Genomic DNA, 25,368 nt, shown 5'->3' on the forward strand with positions numbered 1-25,368 from the left:
AATAAAATTGGACAAAAGAAATCTAATGAAAAACACGATGGAATCTTAAGTGACTAATAGGGAGACCCAACCACAACTGCCATTCACTGTAACCCAGGCCTGGATAGCTAGCTTGAGCAGGTCTGTTAGATCCAAACATAATGTTTACAGTACGTAATGTTTAGACCAACCATGGCCAGTACATCACACTCAGAGTGTGTGCTTAGGTTATTTAAATCACAGCTGTTAGCTAAATAACACACCACTACAGGCTTTCCTGGACTTTCATTGTGTGATGCGTTTTAATCTTATGTTTCACTGCACAGAGCGATTTAAAGTGTTATTTCAGGATAAACTTTTACTGCCATGACACTATCCATTTTATTATCTATTAACTGACTTAGTATGCAACCTCAACTATTACTAAAAACACATTTACATCTATACTGAACAAAAATATAAACGCAACATGCAACAATGTCATTGATTTTAGTTTCAGTTCATATAAGGAAATCAGACAATTGAAATAAATGTATTAGGCACTAATCTATGGATTTCACATGACTGAGCAGGGGCGCAGCCAGGGGTGGGCCTGGGAGGACATCGGCCCATCCACTTGGGAGCCAGGCCGACCTACTGGGGAGCCAGGCCCAGCCAATCAGAATAAGTTTTTCCCCACAAAAGGGCTTTATTACAGACATAAATACTCCTCAGTTCCATCAGCTGTCTGGGGGGCTGGTCTCAGACGATCCCGCAGGTGAATAAGCCGGATGTGGAGGTAATGGGCTTGCGTGGTATCATGTGGTCTGTGGTTGTGAGACCGGTTGGACATACTGCCAAATTTTCTAAAACAACGTTGGAGGCGACTTATGGTAGAGAAATTAACATAAAATTATCTGGAAACAGCTCTGGTGGACATTCCTGCAGTCAGCATGCCAATTGCATGCTCCCTCAAAACTTGAAAACATCTGTGGCATTGTGTTGTGTGACAAAACTGTACATTTTAGTGGCCTTCCATTGCCCCCCAGCACAAGGTGCACCTGTGTAATAATCATGCTGTTTACTCAGCTTCTTGATATGCAACACCTGTCAGGTGGAGCGATTATCTTGGCAAATGCTCACTTACAGGGATGTAAACAAATTTCTGATCATAATTTGAGAGAAATACGCTTTTTTGTGCATATGGAATATTTCTGGGATCTTTTATTTCAGCTCATGAAACATGGGATCAACACTTTACATGTTGTGATTATATTTTTGTTCAATATACTTTGTCAAATGGACTGGTGCTGACATGTAACTAAACAGTGATGATATTTCATAATATAATGCCAAACAAAGCATAAACAAATTAAAAAACATAATTTTACTGTACACATTTTCAGGGTTGCCAAACCCTTCTATGGTAAAGAAAGTTACAATGGAGTCAGCACTCTCAGATGAGAATAGGCCTCAATTTTCAAACCATATAATTAAGATTGAATACATTTACATAATATGTAGTATGTGGTATGGCAGAGCATCACTAATAAAATAAGCTAGAACAGTAGATGTAAATTAAGATACAAATCTTTATCCACTTCAAAACGATGAACTCCCAAGACTACTAGGCTTAGTAGAAACACATTTTTTAGCAATTAAACACTGGAAAACTATTGAATACAAACTGTGGGATATCCACTGCTGACAACTGTGAAACCCACTGCTGTAAAAGTGATAGAGAACCATTTAAACCCAGATGATAGATGTGGGGAGGCCTCCCTGCCATTTACTCCATTTTAGTCCAATTCATTCCCAGATGAACAATTTGGACCCAAGCTCACAAAACACTAACACTGTCTGCATTGGCCTCTAGCTGTAGCACAGCTGTATATCTCCCCCTGCAGATGCATATTTTAACACTATGGGGCCAGCAGCAATAACACTGCAGAACATTAAACAGAACATTCAACTGGAGTCTGAGAAGGAAAAGGGGCTGCTGGTAGTAAATGTACTTTGTGTTACTTAGAGTCAGAGTAATGTGGGACAGCTCAATGCCAGCATGGCTCCTTAACCAAAAGCTCAGTGAATAAGATTCCACAAACTCAGGTTTTTAGCTGCTTCTGGTTATGTTATCCTGCTATTTAGGAAACAAATTGATACTGCATTTCACCATCAGCATCCATATATTTTAAAAGCTAAACAAAGGAAATCGAAGTACAAAACTAATAGGACTATCTGTTTAATAAGTATTGTACCGAGTGAATAGTAAATTATGTAATCTTCCTAGTCTCTGATCTTGTATACTTAAATCAGTGCCATCTCCTCCTCCTCTGGACTCAAACAGAAAAGAGAGCAGTAAGTCTATCCACATGCAACCACTTTAAAATCAAAGATCATTTCTAGTGTAACCTCATATCCTCCTCTAAATAGGCTACTCAATGACATCAATATAGAAATGAAGAGCATCAACATTCAGGATATGTCTTTCACCTTGTCATACTGCCTTTGAAGTGTAATATATATAACTAGGCTTAATAAAACCACAAGAGGAAGAGTAGCCTATAGGGCCAGGAGTTTTTCCTGACCGATCCTCTCCTGATCATGGTCCTGTGCACCTTCACAAACAACAAGCGGATAATAGCATGAAGTCTCTCCTGTTGCTCTCCTCAATCAATGCATAGTAAGTAAAGTTGCATACACTACTGACATACAGGTATGCTGCAATTCTACATCAACAGGGCACTGCCATTCATGTTAATTCTCTAGCACCCTCTGGTGGCATTGTCAACACATCAGCTAAAAAGGAGGGGCATACTTCAGACAAACACTACCATGGTTACTGATCACTGTTCTATTTAACTAGGCAGTTAAGAACAAATTCTTATTTTCAATGACGGCCTAGGAACAGTGGGTTAACTGCCTTGTTCAGGTGCAGAACGACAGATTTATATCGATCTTGCAACCTTCTGGTTACAAGTCCAATGATCTAACCACTGGGCTACCTGCCACAACGATAGAACGAGAGGAGCACTAGAGACACACAGGGGCGGAGACATGCATATATAGCTATGTAAATAAAGATTATATCATGGTGACAGATAATGCAGGGAAGATAAGCTGACCTCCATGACAACCAAAGCAGTATCCATAAACACTAAACACCAGAAGGCAGTGGCTTGGACTCACTATAAACTCTAATAACGCCATGACTGCCATTAGCTCATTCGTCATAGGTTCTAGTCACCCAGCAGCAGAGGCTCAAACGGTTAAAAACAACAAACCTTCATTCTGTGTGTGAGCTGAGGACGACAGACAGGTTCTCCTTTGTGCTTCAAGCTGAGGATCTCTGCGGTAGAGGTAAGACAACTGCTGTAACCATATCAACCCAGAATAAAATTCAGTATACCTTAAAATTATAATTCCACCATCACAAGATATACAGTATATTTGCCCATTTGTAACATACACTGAATCTGCTTAAAACTGGCATGTAATCTGTGCTGTACTATGAGATGTTGCACCACTGATTCCTCTTATCAGAACCTCTTGGTGTGGCTCTTGCTTTGCTAGATGTTGAACAGACCACTAGCAGGAACAGGTGAAGAGGTGGGACCCCAGGGGTCCATCAGGGTGAACGTGGAGCTGCAGCACAAGCTGGGAGAGAAGACCGAGGCACGGCTGCAGGAGAAGGGGGCACGGTGTATCGAAGAGGTCACCATTAGAGAGCATTACTACGACACAGAGAGCTTCCACCTGGCTTCTCAGCAGACCTGGCTAAGCAAACAGGGCAGTCAGTGGAGAATGATCATAGGTAACAATCCATACTCTTCCAACAATATGCCACCAGAGAGTCAGGCTGCTGGCTCTGGATGTCCCTCTACAGTCTGGGGAGAGAAGCTATGTGTGGATAGAGATGAAACAGAAGGGCCAAAGGGCTGTGAGGACAACCCCCTTTCTATTCCAGAGATAGGACAGATCCAGGGCCAGCCCTGTCCTCCTACACCCCAGTACAGGGAGCTGACTGGCCACACTCCCATCATCCAGCACCTGGCTCACCTCTTAGGGGTCCCAGTGAGAGATCAGGAGAGCTTCAGCAGCACTGAGGCCATGAAGGCCTTCCTGGAGCTGGCAGGGATCCAGAGTTATGGAAGCTGGACAAGGGCCAGGAGGATGGAGTACAAGCTGCCTGGTGATGACTGCACACTGGTGGTGCAGAAGAACCACAGCGTGGGAGGATCTGCAAACAATGAAACTGCACTGGTGTCCATGAGGGCAGACATTTTACATATTGGCCATGAACTGGAGAAGATGGAAAAAGTGGCTGCAGAGCTTGACCTAAGGCCCTTATCTCCCAACTGACCATGTTACAAGCTACTGTGTATCGGTTATCTAAGCGTTTCAAACAGAAGTTCATGGCAAGAGGACAATTGACCCAAATTATTAAATGTTTATCTAGGTTGGTGTCTAATCCATTTTACAGTTCAGGTTGTTATTTTCACCGTATGCAAGCCATCATGTGGATGTTGTTAGTAGGCCCACCTACGAATGATAACAGCATGCACAAGATGATCAACGTGTTGCATGATGCACTTGCTATTGTGTTGCGCGAGAAATCATTATCGCAATGCCTGTGGATAAACAAAAAGTCAGTAGCTAGGTTTACATCCAATTTGCAACAGATTTTCATGCGAATATTCTAAAATCTACATAAAATAAAATATTTTTCCAATAGAGATGTTTCCATCAAACTGACTTATCGTGGACAAACGTCTGTGCATGATGACATAGGTCACATAAAAATACCTTTTGAGGTTGCATTTCCTATGTAGTAATGAAAAATAAGTTAAATGGGTTCCGATCGCATTTTCAACACAAGATGGGTTTTGTCACAAACTGTCGTTATTGGGCAAACGTGCCCACTCTGGCCTTGGCACGTGCGCTCTAGCCAACACCTTACAGATACAGTACGGGTAGGTTACCTACATTTAAAGGAGCATCAAACATATCAAGTGCACTTTCACCACCCTGTGAGTTTGTTATGTTCTGTTAATTACTCCCATTTAAGAGCGGAGCGCCCTTGGTCATGCGCAGTCTTTTGCTCTGTTATTCTAGTCCTAACTAGTTTTAGTCATTTTGAAGCTACAGTTCATTTTCTTGTATTCGGAGTCTTTCTTGTTATATAAATTAGTAATAAGAGCTAAGACACTACAACGTTAATAACATTTCATGTGTAGCCTAATAAACTGCTTGGCTTCCCGAGTCGTATTGGGAGGACCACAACATTGCGTGACTCCAAGTTTATTTCGATATGGTTATTCTATAAATATGAGCATAAAGTTGTTTCCACTGTAATTTCTCGCAAATTCATTTTACCGACACAAAAAGATCCCACCATGTCGAACGAACAAATTGTGTCACTACCATCAGCCAGGTAATGACTTTTCATGCATCAGGTAATTCATCCTCATGAAATGTTTGGATGGAAACCTTGGCTAGTGAAAGACTGCTTGAATTCAGTAAAAAAATAAAAAAATGTTCTAGTTGTCATAAAAAAAAAAAAATGCTTTGGTAATGTAGCTAGTGTTTGTGTGCAACATCTACAATTTTTTAAATAAAATGTTATGTCACATGTGCCAAATACAACTGGTGTAGAAAATACATTGTAAGAAGAATAAAATAAAATACACAAGAATGGGAGTTATATTCAGGGAGTACCAGTACCATATCAATCTGCAGAGGTACGAGGTAGTTGAGGTAGATATGTACTCGAAGGCAGGGTAAAGTGACTATACATCAGGATAGATAAGAGTAAAATAAACAGAGTAGCTACAGCAAATGAGTGTGTGATGTCCCTCTGCTGGCCAGGTCATATCTACAGTTTCTGCACCCAACAATGTCTCACCTACAAAGTGCTCGCCTCCAACTTTAGTACAATAAAATTACTGGACAAGGGTGCCAAATGAGCATCTTTATTTTACAAATAAAAACACATTTTCTATTGACATTTCATAGTATCATAAAAAAGCAATTTACAAGCTTATGAACCAAAATAAAGCAGCACAGAATGATTATGAGTAAAGTATCATTTGAATAAATATATTTTTCATGCTATAAAATAAATTCAGAAATGGCAAGTTAAAAGTTAAAGCATCAGCTCTAGCTAGCTTCATTTACTTCATCATTGTACAAAACAGTAGAGTTGAGGTTCACAGTCGGGTTGTATGTAGAACGGACAAGAGGCAGGTGGACGGACAATGGGCCAAACTAAAAAGGTCTCCCCTGTTCCTCAGCATTGAAGCTCGTCACATACATGCAGAGTGGGAATGGAAAACATGGGTTCAGTGAGACCCTTGAGGCAGAATGTTTGGGAACCACTGACTGAGGATTTGTTTCCCCACCTGAATAGAAGTGCACGTTGAATTCTACACACGAGCTGTATGCCCAGAGTGACCACTTTATAACACTAGTATAAGCCCTGAGTTCTACTTAGTTTTTTTGCCATATGATCACATACTTAACCAGATACCACAGAATGTGAGAGACAAAGGAGTTTCACATCAGAGAATGAAACAGGTCAGTCTAAACATTTAGTTAAAGCAGTACTGACCACTTCCACTCTGACCCGCTAAAACTATAGTCTCAGTACTCGAGGGGAAAGGGAAGACCTTGAAATTTTAGCATGAAAACAGATTGCCACTCCTACTATGTGGCTGTGCAGCCCAAAATCCCTTTCAGTATTTGACACAGATGGAGGTGCAACTTTAAAACCAGTGCCATTGGGGTTTGACGGAATCACATGTTCAGCTTTGCGTTTCAGTTCACTGATCGTTTTAGGCTTTGGATGTCTACTTAAAAGACCGGAAATACCAGTCTCACCTAATGAGCATTTTCACCTAACCGGTCCAAAGATTCACAAAATATATAAAAATAAATCTATATCAAATTGTCCTCGACCTACTTTAGTTCTACAGCTCCCACATTCAGCTTTTGTTTGAGAAGTGAAATCCCAAGAACTAGATTAGTCTCATTGATACCAATATATCCCCTTTAAAAAAAGGTTATTGCTTTTGTATATTACACAGTGGAGAAAGGCTGAGAAGCTATGGAAATCTATATCAGTGTTCATAAACTACCTGAAGTTAATCAGTTCAAAAAAAGTAATTGAACGATCTGCAAATTGAAAAAGTAGTCCAACAGCCTTCCCTGTAAACACTTCCTTTTGATTACTTCTGGCCCACAAATATCGCTCCCTTCCACCTTTAATATGAATCGTTTTGAACAAACAGAGTGAATGCAAACAAGTGTCAGGTTCAGTTGGTTGGTGAGTGTTGGGGCATTAGTCATTTAAGTTTATAAAAGCATTTAAACAAAATTACCCCTCCATCCCCCTATAATTAATATATATGCATGTATATATATGGTCTTTTGTATATAAAAATCAATAAATAACCTGACCAGACTAAAAGCACCATTTATGAGGGGCGGGAAGGTCCCTAAAGATAAATTAATCCCTTAAAAAGGGGAGACTAGAATGATATATCCCTCTGGAATATGAATGTATCAAAGACAGGCTATTTCTAAGTACATGCCAGATGAGACAAAAACAAGAAACTAATGTTAAGTTCCAAAAACTGCCATCAGCATTTCTAAACAATTTTGTGGGTGAGTGATGTGCAATACAGCTATAACCTAGCACGTTTGCACTTTTTTAAAACACATTTCTTAAATGTATTTTTTTTTAAAAACCTGCTCATTCTCAACAAGCTGTCCCCCTGGCCAGATGTAACAAAATTAATCTTGAGAGGGAGGAGTCTAGCTGTACTCTCCCTTCTCTGAGACTGAAGGAGATCTTAGATTGTCCTCAGTGCTAACAGAAAGGATACAGTATACATACAAAACAGCCTCTGGAGAGAGGAACAGAACAGCTCATGACTGTGATTAGATGCCATGCAAGTCATGATATAATAAAAACACAATCCATCACATTATCAAATGAATACAAGTATCAAAAAGGGTCTGATGACAAGGAAATGGTATGGCTGACTAAAAACGAGGTGCCCATTACCCTGCTAACTTAAGGGCGCAACATGGGCATGTATCTCAGACATTATTCTCCGTGCCTATTCCCTTGTAGACATTTCATTTTTGCATAAACTATTACAATTTTTTATTTATTTTTAAAATCCAAATTAAAAGTGAAGAAAATCAACAGTACTTTATCAATACTTTGTCCTCAATCCTTTTATTCTTTCCATTGAAGGCACGCCAAAACAAATGTCTACTGTAAGTGTCAGATGCTTTATATCCACAGGGATATACAGCTAGTGATCGTTTGTATGGCAAGGCACAGATCAAGATTCAAAAGCTTATTTTTCTTTAAAATATTTCTAGGATTTGTATGGTTGGCATCTTAAAATGACAATGAAACAAACAAATCTCAATTGTAGTACTTATGGCTTCATACATTTCTTTCATGATATGACTATCATATCTGGCAACATCCTATGTGGGATTCAACTGCATTGTGTTGTAACAAGACAATCTGTTGGAAATAGCAAGGAATTGTAAAAAAAAGTATTATCTAGAAAACTCATCATGCCTCTTGTCGGGCCAAATGTATAGACATACCTTTGGAGAATTATCTACTGGGAGATCTTTGATTTGACTCTTGGCTCAATAACCTATTAAAGGACCATATTTTTACATGGTAAAGTATACTGAACAAAACTATAAATGCAACATGTAAAGTGTTGGTCCCATGTTCCATGAGCTGAAATAAAAGACCCCAGAAATTTCCCATAAGCACAAAAAGCTTTTTTCAAAAAACAAAATGTGCACAAATTTGTTTACATCCCTGTTGGTAAGCATTTCTCCTTGGCCAAGATAATCCATCCCCCTGACAGGTGTGGCATATCAAAAAAGCTGATTAAACAGCATGATCATTACACAGGTGCACCTTGTGCTGTGAACAATAAAAAGCCACTAAAATGTAGAGCTGTGTCACAACAATGCCACGTCTCAAGTTGATGGACCGTGCAACTGGCATACTGACTGCAGGAATGTCCATTAGAGCCGTTGTCAGAGAATTCAATGTTAATTCTCTATCATAAGCCGCCTCTGTCCTTTTAGAGAATTTGGTAGTACATCCAACCGGCCTCACAGCCGCAGACCACATGTAACCACGCCAGCCCAGGACATCTACAGCCGACATCTTCACCTGCGGGATCGCCTGAGACCAGCCACCAGGATAGCTGATGAAACTGTGGGTGTGCAAAAGCGAAACATTTCTGCAGAAATTGTCACAGGGAAGCTCATGTGCGTGCTTGTGATCCTCACCAGGGTCTTGACCTGACTGCAGTTCAGCGTCGTAACCGACTTCAGTGGGCAAATGCTTAACTTCGATGACCATTGGCACGCTGGAGTAGTGTGCTCTTCGCGGATTAATCCCGGTTTCAACTGTACCGGGCAGATTGCAGACCGCGTGCATGGTGTCGTGCGGGCCAGCGGTTTGCTGATATCAACGTTGTGAACAGTGTACCACGGTGGGGGTGGGGTATTGGCAGACAAGCTAAGGACAACAAACACAATTGCATTTTATCAATGGCAATTTGAATGCACAGAGATAACATGCTTAAATACTGAGGCCCATTGTGGTGCTGTACATAATTCTTAGAAGCTGAAAATGTCCCAGTTCTTCCATTACCTCACCAGACATGTCAACCATTGAGCATGTTTGGGATACTCTGGATCGACGTGTACGACAGCGTGTTCCAGTTCCCAACAATTACCAGCAACTTCGCACAGCCACTGAAGAAGAGTGGGAAAAAATTCCACATGCCACAATCAACAGCCTGATCAACTCTATGCTAAGGAGATTTGTCACACTACACAAGGCAAAACGGTGGTCACACCAGACACGGATTGGTTCTGATCCACGTCCCCCCCCCCCCTTTTTTTTAAAGGTATCTGTGACCAACAGATGCATATCTGTATTACCAGTCATGTGAAATCCATAGATTAAGGCCTAATGAATTTATTTCAATTGACTGATTTCCTTATATGAACAGTAACTCAGTCAAATAAAAAATGGTTGCATTTATAACTTTGTTCAGTGTCGATTCCCCATTCTAAAACCAGTAGGGGGACAGAGGGACAGATTCAATAAGAGCAGGGTTAAGACTTTACAGATATGGTTCTGCAAATGTGCAGAGTGCATTACCACACAGAGCATAACATAATTATCCCAGACTTATCCAAGACAGAGGAAAATAGATTGTGGCTGACTTTGGACAACACTGTCAAGCATATGTTCTGTTGATGGAGAAATACACAAATAAAACAGAAAGGGAAGGGCCTGTCACTGATCAGCAACAAGACATGGAGACAGTGAATCAGATAACTCACTGAATCACAGAAGGGTCCTTTTGGTTGTAAACGGAACAGTTTCCAACAGTATCTGGTGAAACAATGAGCTAACCACATGTGTAGTGAGCATTCAGTGGAGAAAAGACTGCATTGGTGACCTAACATTACACAATATGGAAATACATGCAAAACTTCACAATACCAATATGAAAAGAAAATCACAGAACCAAGTTCTGCCAAAGGCAAGCGGATGGTAATGTGATAAAAAAAAAAGATGCAGCAAACAACCGAAAAATAACAAACAGGCATAGTACATGGTGGTGCTACATTAAATGAAGAGGAAATTCTCTTGTCCACACCCACCTGGACCTCTGGGCTTTTCGGGACATTTCTCTCTAAACAGTGAGCCTGCTAGCTCCTTGCAATACTGTAATTATAGTTTTGTGTGTTCATGTGTAAAAACTAAAAGATAACAGGATACAAGGACGGCAACTCACTGCTGAAATAGCAAGTCAGCAAGCAGAGGGGTAAATGGAGCAAAATTACTGTCGACAAAAAGTGCTTTTTAAGGATCAGCTTTCCACCTGATCTTAACCGCACCTATCAAATAAAGAGCTTGATCTGGGCTAGGACGTTAGAGCAATAATTATCAGAATTTAGGCCCATATTATTAAAAACTACTGCACTTAGAAGCATTATCACACAATAAGAATATTGAAATCCCATTCGCCACCTAAACTATGCCATGGCATTGTGCATTGCAATGCTTAGCCATGTAATGCAATATACATCTGATAAACACAGCCTACCTCCCACCCCAACCATAGTGTGCATTAGTGACTTATGACGATATGAAAAATGGAATCTTTAACAAAAGTTGTGAAATGTGGTTAAATGACATTCATCCAACTGCTGAGCCCTGAAAGCCCAGCTAATCTCTAAACAAGCAGAGCACCATCCCCGATGCCAGCAGTGCCCTTTGATTATTATTTACCAATTAACACTGAAAAAGCTAGCTACCAATCTGTTGTCAAATGGACTTACACTGACTGATGCAGTAATCATTTGATCATTGACTTTTAAAAAGCCTATTTCTGTCACAATAAACTGATGGTCACCAGTCACCACTGCTCTTAACTTTAACTGCCACTATTTTACTCACGAAAAGTGCACCATTACTTTGGTTCACAACCTCATCTCACAAACCTCTACCCTCTGTCCATCAAACTCTTAATTTCTAATGAAGCAACAATGAGACTACACGCTTTCCCATTTTATCCCCTCATCTCAACAGTTGTGTCTGATCAGGAAAGGGCAGAAACAGTCAATTAAAACAAAAGAGCAGAACAAGAGTTCTCATGAAATGGAGTGAACAAAAACTGCCATGACAAGATGGCGGATATTCCCTTCTCCCTGTTTGCATACTGTGAGCATATTGATTCCATGCACAGATCCAGGGCAGCGCTGCGCCTGCTGTGCCAAGCTAATGAGGGGAACTCTGCACTGAGCATCATCTCCACACAGATAAAAAACAGTTTCACATAAACAGGTTGAGAATAATTAACTAAACACCATCAGAATGGAAGACACTCCAATGATTTCACTGTGTCAGGCTCAATCATTGATCCCATGTCGATTAATAGATAGAATCACATCTGTAAAACACACCATGGCCAACTGCATGTGACCTTCACTGGGTAAAAAAAGAGACCGATAAGTGGAATCTGCTCCTGTGTGTTCTGAAAAGCAAACTAGATCTTGGCTATAGAGACAGTGGAAATCATGTAATGTATTGTGTTCTACTATTGTACTCTATCCACTGTCCTTGAGCTTGCTCAATGCAAACATACAACATACTTAATATTTCTTATACACCATTATAAAGTGGGTGATTTGAGCCCTGAATGCTGATTTGCTGAAAGCTACGGTATAACAGACCATATACCATGGGTATGACCCCTAAAATATTTTTTAAATGTTCTAATTACATTGGTAAGCAGTTTATCACAGCAACAAGGCACCTCAAGGGTTTGTGGTATTTGGCCAATATACTCCGCGTTGCGGTGCGTAAGAAGAGCTATTAAGCGTGGTATATGGACCTTATACCACACCTCCCTGGGTCTTATTGCTTAAATATAGCAAATCCTTTCTTCGACCACATTACATCCTTGTTGACCATGAACTGATGGACAAGGTCCAGAGTTCATACAACCAGCAAGGAACATTAGTCTACAGTATCAAGGCGTTGTGTTGAGACTGAGGATTGTTCTTCTTAGAGTTTGGCAAATATAACACATAGACCATAAAACAAAACTGTTTGTTTTTTAAAAACGGAAAACACTTCTGTTCCTGTTAGGTTCTTAGCTATGAGGTAGAACCTGGTGGAGTTTCATAAAATACTGTCTGTTATGAGTATGTAGTTGTATCATGAGGTATTGAACAGATATGTCACATGAAGCTTTGCACTTGCAGAAAAATAATTCCTTGTGAGTAAAGTGACCACCTTTGGCCACATGTGCAAAAACAGGTCAGGTAAAAACTTGTGACAAGCAGCAGAGCTTTCATATTATCAATTATTGCAACATGCCTATATTACTCTGTAAATATGTTTTAAAAACATGGAAAGATTAAAGAGAAAACAAAAACAACAAGGAGGCCTTGATTATTGAGGCCACCTTATCAATGGCAAGTTGATTTTCCTTCCTTTTGAAATAAGCACCCTTTTCTTCTTCTATGTTTCTACTTTCACTAAAAATGGACAGGCAGAAAACCTGGAAGTACAAGGTAGATGCAACGTTTGAAGGAGCCGCTTCCAAAAGAAATTCTAAACATTAAAAAAACAACAAAAACAAAACATGTTAAAGCTTCCTCAACCAGAACAGGGGCCTAAAAATCACACCTGGATGCCTGGGCTTCCTCAGAGCTACACTTTGAGCTCTCCTCCATGTCAGTGGCCGGAGCCTCCTCAACATACTGCGTCTCAAAGGCCATCCCCTCAGAGGCATCCTCTGGGTCTTTCTGACAGGAGCTCCCCTTCGTTCTCTCTGGAGAATCCATGTGATTGGTGCCCTCTGTGGCCCCCAAGTGCTTCTTCCTCAAGTGCTGGTTGAGGGTTCCCTGGAAAGGGAAGCACTTGCCACAGATCTGACAGTGGAAGGGTTTGTTGTCCGTGTGGCCGCGGATGTGGTACTCCAGCTGGTCCTTACGAGTGTACTTCTTGCCGCAGAACTTGCAGACGAAGGGTGTGATTCCCATGTGCAGGCGCATGTGGCGGTCCAGGCTGCCCTTCTGATTGAAGGACTTGCCGCAGTAGATGCAGAGGAGCCTCTCGTTGTAGGGGTACCACTGGCTGCGCAGGCTCCGTTCCTGGACGTCATTCTCAAAGCCTGCTTGACCCAACACTGCTTCGCTGCTGTCCTCTGCGTTTCCTGGTTTGATCTGACTCAGGACCTCTGCTGGGACGGCTACAGGGGGGCGCTTGGCTCTGGCCCGGCCGCCCCTGAAGCCACTGAGCATGGAGCGGGAGGGGCTGGAGCTGCTGAGGCTCACGAAGCAGGGAGATGACAGGCCTGAGTAAGTGTAGCCAGCTGCCTGGATGACAGGACCATAGGAGCCCACACTGACAGCCAGCACCTGCTCTCCATCCACCAGCTCTGTGTGGTAGCCATCGTCGCCTGCCGAGGAGCTGTCGGAGTAGCTGGGCCGGTCCGTCTTTTCCAGCTTCACGTGCACGTCTGTCACCTGGCCGTCCTTCCCAATCAGCTCCACCTGCTCAGTCTCTCCCTCCGTGGCTGCCTCCTGCTCTGACACACCGTCACTGCTGCCGCGGTCTGACTGGCCCTCCTCCTGGTGCCGCGCCCTGCCATGGCCTTTCCCTGCTGCTAGCTCAGAGCGGGCCTCTATGCTGTGTCTGGAGTAGTAAGGGGGGGAGATCTGTGTGGGGTTGATGAAGAGGCTGCTGTCTTTAACACCGTTGCGGCTGGCCTGGGAGCCCTCGTCTGGGCTGGTGGCGCTGCTGATCTTGGAGTGGATTCCCTCCAGGATCTGGGTGCACTTGTCAATGACGGCCTGCATCTGCAAGAAGCTGGCTGCTGTGAGGAAGCTGATGACATCTTTGAGCTGCAGGGACATGCGGCCAGTGTAGCAGAAGGCCAGCAGCTGCTCAAACACATCAGGGTTCTTGATGACGGAGATGGACAGGCCGCTCATGGTTCCCAGGGCTGAGTGGTCGCGGAAGTACGGTGAGCTGGCCGCCAGCACGGCCTTGTGGGCCCGGAACGGTTGGCCCTGGATGTGAACGATAATGTCACATAGCTTCCCCTGCAGACGCAAGTCGTTGAGCTGGTTGAGGACGGTGTTGCTGAACTCTGGCACGTCAAATTCTATGTAGGCGCTGCCGTCATCCATCTCTTGGATATGGCTTACCAGTTTGTAGACAACCTGGCAGAAACAGAAAATAAAACAATCATTAGGACTAAGAATCAGGATATGTCTGAGAACACCTGCATGCAGTCACAGTTTAGTGACATTCAAGTTTCATTTTCACATACAAAATATCCGAAAGAACATTGACAGTTAACATTGAGGTTCATTTAAGATATTTTACAAATAAAGTCAGTGTGCCACAACAGCCAAATAGCAACAAGCATGCTTTATGAGCAAACGTTGGCTGTCTGTGCCAGAAATATGCCAACACTAAGAAACCTGGCTACACCCTATAGAATTTCACATTCACACTGGCCTGAGAAAATACTGTATGCTTTCAAAATGGCCAGTACAAGTTAGACTAACCTCTCATTCTTTGCCAGAAAAAGGCATATATATATTTTTTTTATATATATAGCATTTATTCAGATAAGAATCGCCTGGGCAAAAACGTAGTGCATTTGACATATTGCAGTAATAGGCATTGAGAGTCAAAGCCTAGTTCAGCATTGACCCACTGACTCTCATAAGAGAACAATTTGGAAATCTGGATTTGAAATAAGATCCATTCAGCAGCTGGCCAATTTCACAGTAATTTGCCAAAGGAATGACTGTAGGGATAACTGCAGCCTCATCCAAGTTTGGAGATGGCCTGCAAAAGCATATTCATTCCACCCATTCCAACTTGTGTTGGGAGTGCACAAGTTCAACACACAAAAGCACTCAGAAAACAAGTAATATGCACCACAGAAAAACAACTAACGACAACAAAAAATACAAGTAGATGTTTAATCTGGAGTGAAAATCCTCACAGCATGAACAAAGCAGGCCCTTAAACCTTGGAGGTCAGAAGAGATAGTACTGCAGCATGGTAGTCTGACACAATTTGAAATTAATCCATTAGAAGGAATATGACAAGAACTGTAGTCCTCCATGTGGAATAGAATGCACTCTAAAAGCATTTCTGCATTTTAATTACACTAGCATGTCGTTTTATGCGTTTTGGCAAAGAAAGACGAAAATCTTGTTATTTGGCAAGAAAGTGTTAGCCAGCCCAGCCTAGCTGTAAATGTCAGAAAGTCACTTTGTTACAACCAGAGTAGGACTGAACACTGCTTTGTAAAGGAGATCAAAAGATGTAGCCTACAACATAGATGGAACTACCTTAACCATTCTCTGAGGGTTGAAAATGCAGGCCAGGGCACTGTAATTACCAATGCCATGATGAGGCAAATGGGAAATTACAGTGTTATGGATGTGACATTTCCACACAGAATGAGAAACAAAATGTCTCACAAGATTGACTTATAATTTCTGAGAGACATTTGTAAAACCCTATAGGGGAAGAGTAGACACAAAACTCCAAAATTCTAAGTAATGCCACTTTGAAAGTAACGGAACAAGGGAAATGGACAGCCATTTTTGGGAGAATGGAGACACCAGCTAAAGTCAAGCTCAAAGTCTTAGGGTAAAATATTAATAGCCACTTTGAAAGTATGGCTTGGCTACATACAAAAACAACAAAAAATTGTCACATACTTTAGAGAGGAAAATGTACCGTTATGCATGGGAAATTCTCTGTTATGGATGTGACACTGTGCGAAATAATGGTTTATATATTAAAGAAATAACAAGTATCTTGAATAGTTATTGCATAGGATATCAAAGTGCACTCGTGTCCCATATTAATTAAGCAATCATAAATGTGCTAGAAAATGCATTCAGAATTCTTTATTTGGAAAAACTCTACTTTCATTCCGAATTAGAGTGCTGCATAACCTCAACAATTATAGAAATATTTGCACTTTCACAATAACACTAGAGGAAAACGTTATGGATGTGACATTGTGCGCTATGGATGTGACAGAGTCCCAAAAGACAGACTGCAAATGAAACTGCAATCCATTTCAAATGTACAAAGTTTTAGTAATTTAATTCTAGATCATGAATGTTTTATTCAAAATATTAAAATGTTGTCAAATCACCTATTGAGTAACAGAATATACATACAAAAACTCAAACTCAAAAGTTGCTTTTATAAACTCATGCTTTGCGTTAATCTCACACCCTTTAATATGCCAGCATAGGCTCTATGATACCCCCTCCACGTTGTCCACAAAAGGACACAGGTACTGGACAACTTGACCTGCAGCCACCCAAGCCTTGTCATCCTTGGCTGGCAAGATGTACACAAATCCTGTGTGGTCATTTCTCCTCAAGAACTGTATTTCAACAGCATCAGAGTCGGTCTTTATCTGTTACCAATTCCACAAACTGCCTATATATACCAAACATTAGGAAATCCTAAAGGCTTAAAAATCTTCTTTAACTAGGGATGCACAATATATCGGTGAGAATATCACAATCGGCCGATATTAGCCAAAAATGCCAACATCAGGCATCGGCCCTATTGTCTAGTTTAACGCCGATGTGCAAAAACCGATGTCAAAGCTGACGTGTACACCTGGATAACGTAGGTAGGTAACATAATCAAGCCACACAAAAATACAGCGCTACATGTGCAACACAGCATTCCTAACCTAGCCCACAATGTCTGCTGTGTGGACCTATTTTGAAGTTTCAAAGGAAGATAACAAAAAGGCCATATGCAACGTTTGTGCTGCTATTATTTCCAGAGGGGAGAAAGTGAAATCTTTCAATACCACAAACCTAATTACTCATTTGAAAGTGCATCACCACCAGACGTTCAGCAACTACCTAGAACAAAAGCAGAAAAAAAACTAGGCGCACACTTCCAACAACTAAACAAGTTCAAGTCCAGCAGTCATTTGAAAGAGCAAGAACATTTCAGCGAGACAACTCAAAAGGCAAAATCCATTAACGCCAAGATAATGGAATTCATTGCCCTTGACAATCAACCATTCTCTGCACCAATACACACTACCAAGTAGGCGCTATTTTTCAGATGTTTCCCTACCGGAGTTACACAGTATTGTTGAATCGCACATCAGCGAGCTACTTGCTATGGGCGTCACTGCTACTAGCTTCACGACTGACATTTGGACCAGCGATGTCAGCCCCATGAGCATGCTGAGTCTGACAGCACAGTGGGTCGATGAGGATTTCGTACTGAGGAAAGCCATATTGCATGTTCAAGAATGTGCTGGTTCTCTTATCGCTGCTGCCATTTCAATGGCATTTGAGAACATGTTTGAAATCCCCAAGAACAAAGTACACGATGTGCTACGTGATAATGCACGTAACATGACAAAGGCTTTTGAAGAATGCGGAGTCGCCAGTTTTCCATGCATGGCACACATGCTGTGAACGAAGGTGTTTTGGCCCAACACAGCATATCTGACACAGTGGCAACAGGTAGGAAGATAATAGGTCATTTTAAACACTCACAGCTAGCATACAGCCACCTGCAAGCAATACAGGAGCAGCTTGGAGTGCAAACGAAAAGGCTTAGGCAAGACGTTTTCACCAGAAGGAACAGTACTCTTTACATGATGGAGAGCCTGCTGGAACAAAAATGAGTTTTTGGCGTGTACGCAGCTGACTGAGTTACCTGCAACAAATCAGTACAAACCAGTGGACTCATTGAAAACATGAACACACTCCTAGCTCCAGTCAAACAACTGACTCTTCAATTGCGTCTGCAGCAGACGTGACCCTCTGTCATGGCATTAAAATGCCCGCTCAACAAAACTTCCAACACAGACCGTGGGGTTAGAACTTGCCAAAGTACTCTACCAGACGCTGTGAACATGCGATTCGGTGGTATTCTCTCTGAGCCTCTTTACTGTGTCGCCACCATGCTCGATGCTAGGTACAAGGACCACTACTTTGATGCAGACAAGAAACAGGGTTTACGTGAAATGTTACAGAGACAGCTGGACAAGATGGAAACACAAGTATCTTGGTGCTCTATGTACTAGTGTGGACAGTGAGCGCCTTTTTTAGTGCAGCTTCACACACTATAGACAAAAAAAGAAACAGACTTTCCTGACAAAGCCGAGCAGGTCTTCTTTGTGAAGAAAAACTTCCCCAAAATGTTAAAATTGTAAATGGGCAGTCATATTGTAACCCAGACATCTAGAGTCACTGGAAACAATTGTACTAAGACGAATGGCTTTTCTATTGTTCATTCATGGCAGGTATAGGTCAAGATTTTCAATTAATTTAAAAACAAAGCAATTGTTTGTTTATTTTATTTTTTAAATTCATAAATGAAAGATGAGCTGGTGTTGTACATTTTCTCTCATTTTACGAGTCAAGTCAGTTGAGCACATTTGTGCCATTTATAGAAGTTTATGACAGCCTAGAGACAGTCATGTTTTCAAGTAGTCAAAGCAAAAATGATTAACTGCATTTGAGTTTAAACCAATACTTATTTCAAAGCATGTTTAGGTTTCTCCATATAGTCAAGAATGGATAGTAAGAAGAGCCACCAACACCTTAACCATCTTTGTAATGCGGGGCAGCTCAAATATTTGTGTCATGAATACCTGTTGTGCGATAAAATACATTCATGGATGTGTAATTTTTCCCATTAACTGAACATATGACACTTTGTTTAAAATATTTAACTGTACTAGAATGCTTAAAAGGTTGCTAAAATGTTAAATATCGGTATCGTTTTCTTTGGCAAGGAAAATATCAGAATCGGCCAAAATTGAATATCAGTGCCTCCCTATGCTTAACACGTCTCATCCCCTTTATCTACACGGATTTGACGTGAATTTAAGAAGTGACATCAATAAGCGATCATGGTTTACACCTGACCAGTGTAAGACATGGAAAAAACAGGTGTTCTTAATGTTTTGTAGACTCAGTGTATACCTCTAACCCTAGACTCAAGGATTGTGAGGGGAACGGCACCTCAGTACCTCCAGGCTCTGATCAGGCCCTACACCCAAACAAGGGCACTGCGTTCATCCACCTCTGGCCTGCTCGCCTCCCTACCACTGAGGAAGTACAGTTCCCGCTCAGCCCAGTCAAAACTGTTCGCTGCTCTGGCCCCCCAATGGTGGAACAAACTCCCTCACGACGCCAGGACAGCGGAGTCAATCACCACCTTCCGGAGACACCTGAAACCCCACCTCTTTAAGGAATACCTAGGATAGGATAAAGTAATCCCTCTCACCCCCCTTAAAAGATTTAGATGCACTACTGTTCCACTGGATGTCATAAGGTGAATGCACCAATTTGTAAGTCGCTCTGGATAAGAGCGTCTGCTAAATGACTTAAATGTAATGTAAATGTTGATACACCCATTTCATTCCCTTGTTTATTTGAGCTAGCTGGACTCATTCCTCACTCATCCCTACTATATCGTCTTTCCTATGAAGGGTTAACTTCTTCATTTTCCTTACTGAAATGGTAATAAAAATAAAACATTTAATTGAATTATAATCTACCAGTGGCACAGGGTTTGCACTTTTGTAGAGATTCTGAGACTTGACAGCTACAGTTCACAAGCATGTGCATTGCAGACTACACAGATACAGATCAATATTGTCACTGGGGGGGGGGGGGTACCTGTAGTTACTCAAGGGAGTAAACAACCTCAGCATGACCGGTGAAACTTTGTGATGGATTTTTAAGACCTTAATTATGTTTATGAATTTAAGATCTTTATTATGCCATGTGATCACATGCAATGGGGACAGCAGGGTAGCCTAGTGGTTAGAGCGTTGGACTAGTAACCGAAAGGTTGCAATTTCAAATCCCCGAGCTGACAAGGTACAAAATCTGTCGTTCTGCCCTTGAACAGGCAGTTAACCCACTGTGCCTAGGCGGTCATTGAAAATAAGAATTTGTTCTTAACTGACTTGCCTAGTAAAATAAAGGAGAACGCATGATTGCAGTTCATATGAGAACGTGAGTACATGTGAAACAGATCACACACACACAGATAAAGGTTGTCTGCTAGCTTGTTTGCAAACATAAACACACTTTGGAAGCAGTAGGAAGGGCATGAACATTCTATCATGATCTGACTGGCGAGTCATTGATAAAGTTATGAAGCGTCCATAACAGTCACATCCATTATGCTTAGAACGAGTACTGAAAATACTTATTTTGAGAGTTTGTATCCTACTTTGTAGTAACAATAACATTCAAATTGGCAAATATAAAAAGGTCAAATGTAGTCTTTAATTCAAAATATACACATTCAAGGTAAATATGAAAGTAGTTTAATTAGGAAATAAGCTATTTCGCTTTTTCATGCTCAGGTTGACCTTAATATGGAATTGCTCAAATGTATTCTGTTTTAGCCACTTGGCCTGAGCAATTTGACAAAAACTGGTTTGTCTGAGTCGGTTCTCCAACTCTGCCCTCTTCTGCACATTGACTCGGTACTAGTACCCCATATATTTGGCCAAATTATCATTATTCATTGTGTATTTATAATTACGTGTTATTACTTTTCTATTTTCTTTCTCTCTGGATTGTTGGGAAGGCCCATAAGTAAGCATTTCACTGTTAGTCCACACCTGTCGTTTACGAAGCATGTGACAAATACAATTTTATTTCTCCCCCCCAATCCATCGGCCCCTCTCCCAGCTCTCCCCCTGCCTCTCTCTGGCAATTCAGCATGATCTTCTGTCAGCAGTTTGAGAATGAAAACACTTTCTCCAATTGCCAAGGCTTGCCAAGACACCTGTCACACTACCCATATGTTCTCATCCTGGCACAGGAGACTGAGGGGGAAAGAAGCAAGATGGAGAGAAAAGGAAAATGGAGGTGCAGGCTTACATTATTTTCACTCTGCCATCATGAGGCTTGCAAATATTGTGTGCATATTAAACCTATCAGTGGCCTATGCCAACACCATGCATTGCAAACTGAACTGAGAGCCAAGTTGAAGGGCAGCCAAAGAATGTATGCTCTGTGGCTGAGCTGAACCCAAAGGGGTGCCAGTCACATAAGCAATGCTAAAATGGACTGGATGGGAAACACAAACATTCACTTTAATTTAGTAGGTCTGATTAAGTCCAAAATGAAAGATCCAATTTATTGTGGGCCTGTGACTTATGGCTGAACAAAAGACTACACTTCAAAGACAACCTCCAAAACCTGCCCATCAGCACTGGCAAACAAGCAAAGAATGTTTACTTCAAGATAAGAAGTATTCTGCAAAACAGTATGCAGTCCGACTCAAGCAAGACATGACACAGCAATATGAGATGGGCAACAAATAGTCTGCAGAGTGGGAGACTTCTGACAAAAATGTATTTTGTGAATTTGGAGGGGGATAATGTGTGGGGATTAGTTTATCTGCCCTGGTGTGAGCAGCATAACATGCAAGTACATTGATGTATTTTAAATTTGAGCATTGGAAATAACAAGGAATTAATTAATAAATGTAGAACTGACCCACATGAAATTGGGTTTCTGGGTTGATTAAGACATGAGAAAGAGTTCCATTATCCATTAGCCTATAATCTCCTATCATCTGTGTAGCAGGCTTATTAGAATTCCCCATGCATTGGAGAAAAAGCACTGGAAGACAACGCAATCCTTTAGCTACTAGCCTAATCAAAATGCGACTAACACCATGAAAATAACACCCCACTTGGGATGTCACTACCTGCCTCATTCTAATGGCAGGTCATCACTAACCTCTGCTTACTTCAATTACTGACATGGACTACTAGTCACGCCATTCAGCCATTACATTTAAATGTTTCCACATTTACGTTTAGCAGATGCTCTTAGCCAGAGTGACTGAAAGTACTGAGTATTTTAATACAGGTCCCCCTTGGAAATCGAACCCACAGCCTTGGCGTTGCAAGCGCCATGCTCTACCAACTGAGCTACACAGGAGTAACATCTCTGTTCAGTAATCTCTGTTCAGGCCAGTCCCTTTGGGTAAATAACATTTCAATGACCAGAAACTGATAACCAAGCTGCCATGGAATAACTGCAGCACAATTACAAGTAGCAAAGGCCTAATTAAAAAATGGCTATTACAAAATTAGCAAGGGAAATCAGGATTTGCATAGGCCTATTTGCTGGTCATAGTCTAATCAGTACAAAAGAAAAAAAACGACTTCCCTGTAAGTCGTTGCGCAGAGAAGTCAAATCCTTCTCTTTTATACTCACCCAAACGGAGCACTGAGCTGAGCAAATCCAACACTATGCTAACTAACCTACTGGTAATAACTATAACTTCCTTAACCTGTTCTCAAAGACAGATGACCCAATACAACTTAAAGCATATATTTAGCCCAAATAACTACCCACCATTGAGATGTCAAAACAGACCATGTTAATAAATATGTTTTGATAAAGGAATTAAAATGAGAACCTCACATCAAGGCTATTACTGCTTTATTCAGAGCCAGACCTCCTTCGTCTGGCTATTCCTAGCAGTTTGCCCTTGTACTGCTCAATCAACACTGATGGCAGAGGCAGACTAAAACCTTTTAAAGCTTATCCTAATGAGAACCATGACTATAAATGCAGGGTTTAATGTGTGCAAAGTCAATGCTACTCACGCACAAGGCTTAATTTGGTTTGTCTCTGTATATTCTGACAAGCCATGCAGTGAAAATATTCAGTGGTTGAGTAACTCCTATAATACTGCAGCACAATAGAAAACCCTAGAAGGTTGTATGGGCTTCAAGGGTGTTGTTTTTCTGTCTTCCCTTTCATGTGAAAAAAATAAACTATTACAATGCACTGCCCTTTGAGTTTGTGGTATGGCTCGACCAAGTCCAAGTTATTGACAAAGTAATGTATGTGCATTAGCTAGGCAAAGGGACACACACAATTGTACTGTCTAACAAGTTAATATAACTACCCTTGAATTCAAGGAGAATGCAGGTGAACTGGATGACCCCAGGTGACAATGCACTTTGTACTGCTGTGTCCTTACATCATGTCTATAACTAGTTTACAACATACAACCAGACTAACAGTGGTTTTATCTGGCCTTTTATCAAGGTCAGATGCTCCACGTAAAGTTGACAACCCGAAAAAAACAGACCCATCATGTGTTTTTTAAGCCAATAGCCTACATTTTATATTTCTGTATTAGTGTTACAATGTTTGTTTACTATCAGTGTAGCTCATTTGCATGCTATTTAGCTAAATGCCTAGCTAACTATCACCTGACAATGCAGGAACTAGGCAACTTTACTTGCAACACAGTAATTTAGTTAGATACTAGCTAGATATTTAGTTTATTAGTTACATGTTCCACAGTATTTCCCCACAAATGTCACCTACCTACCTAAAGGCAATCGACCTTTCCATTTCCACAAAAACGTTAATAATGTAATAGCCATTGCTTTGGATCCATGCAAATGAAATGGAATGAACATCGTAACGTCATCTAACGTTAACGCCCAGTTCATGTAGCTATCTTGATACACTGACAAGATAATCCTGTTGAGAAAAAGTGTGATTTGAGCAAACGTTAACTCCCACTATATTTAGAAAAGTAGCTAACGAAACAGACATTAGCTTCGAAAAGTTGCAACGGCATTATTCCGTGTCTGTCTAGAGTCGAGCAAAGTTTGTTGCCGCCCGAACGGACGTTAACGTCAGCCTGCAACAAATTCTGACAGGCTAGCTAGCTTCTAGGTGGCTACATCCTACGGCATAAAAACACAAGACTGGCACACTTGGGGCTAGCCAAAATAAGTTAATGTTGGTTAGCCAGCTAACTAGGTCTAATTGACGTAATGTGGCTAAAGTTAGCTAGAAAGCTATGTAATGCAAAACTAACCTGTGCGGGCAGAGACCATGGCTCTTAACAGATATCGAAGAGAACAGACAAATTCCCCAAAAATGTGCTAGGCGTATGCGCCTAGTGTTACCCACGTTGAACAGTTAACGCGCGCCGTTTTCACCAAATGACACAAGCAGCAGCAACATCGTTTTGACGATGAGGTTATATTCGATTAGTGTCCAAATCAATGTTTTTACTCTGTCGAACTCACCTTTTCCCGATCAAACGTCACCCATTCCCCCCAGTAGCTCGCTTTCACTAGAGGAAGGCCTCCCCCACTCCAGCTGTGTCGGTAGCTGCAATTTTTTTATGCAACCGGAAGTGTATTATGTTTCGAGCCCGACCTGCCAATGATTCTGTCTGGGCAGAGATTTGGATATAATAACGAGATACCAAATAGTGTGGATATAATGAGATGCATGTCCCTCAGCCCTAGCAATCGGAATCGTTGTCCACAAAGCAGCACCGCGGGCTGTCAAGCTCCAGCCTATCCTTTCTTTGCATTATTGTAATTATTTTTGAATATTCGATGAGGGTTGTTGACGTCAACCGCTTGTATTCAATAGTGAGAGATGCTATGTGCTGCTACGTAGTTGGTGGTGTCCGGTGTGAGTCGCAGGGTTCATGTAGGAAACACAGATGCTGATGAACGCAGGGTGATGGTCGACGTGTTTTGTGAGATGAGAGAGAAGGCGGTAGGTGAGGTGTCTCCTCAGCTGTTTACCATCGCCACTCTGACAGGACATGCCATGGGACCCAACTACTCTATCATCATGGACAACGGAGCTGCCCATCGCTCTGGCAATGCCCATCAGTGGCAGAAAGCGGGGAGGTTCTGTGTTCGAATCCAGGCTGCATCACATCCGGCCGTGATTGGCAGTCCCATAGAGCGGCGCATCCTTGGCCCA

General features: G+C 41.5%; 2 protein-coding genes across 2 annotated transcripts; one reads left to right on the forward strand and one right to left on the reverse strand.

The window, feature by feature from the left end:
- Positions 1–3,142: 3,142 nt before the first annotated feature.
- si:dkey-191c17.2 (uncharacterized protein LOC100005628 homolog) lies at positions 3,143–5,760 on the forward strand. The gene is made up of 2 exons (XM_029637686.2): positions 3,143–3,318; positions 3,532–5,760. Exon 2 carries the CDS (start codon positions 3,532–3,534, stop codon positions 4,318–4,320), a length of 789 nt encoding a protein of 262 aa, XP_029493546.2. The 5' UTR covers positions 3,143–3,318; the 3' UTR covers positions 4,321–5,760.
- A 154-nt stretch (positions 5,761–5,914) lies between these two features.
- On the reverse strand, positions 5,915–25,368 carry LOC115111541 (zinc finger and BTB domain-containing protein 34-like). The gene is made up of 2 exons (XM_029637687.2): positions 24,672–25,368; positions 5,915–14,766 (listed from the first exon to the last, which is right to left on the reverse strand). Exon 2 carries the CDS (start codon positions 14,731–14,733, stop codon positions 13,213–13,215), a length of 1,521 nt encoding a protein of 506 aa, XP_029493547.2. The 5' UTR covers positions 14,734–14,766; positions 24,672–25,368; the 3' UTR covers positions 5,915–13,212.

The sequence above is a fragment of the Oncorhynchus nerka genome, linkage group LG27, assembly GCF_034236695.1.
Source record: "Oncorhynchus nerka isolate Pitt River linkage group LG27, Oner_Uvic_2.0, whole genome shotgun sequence".
In the NCBI taxonomy this organism is placed as follows: Eukaryota; Metazoa; Chordata; class Actinopteri; order Salmoniformes; family Salmonidae; genus Oncorhynchus; species Oncorhynchus nerka.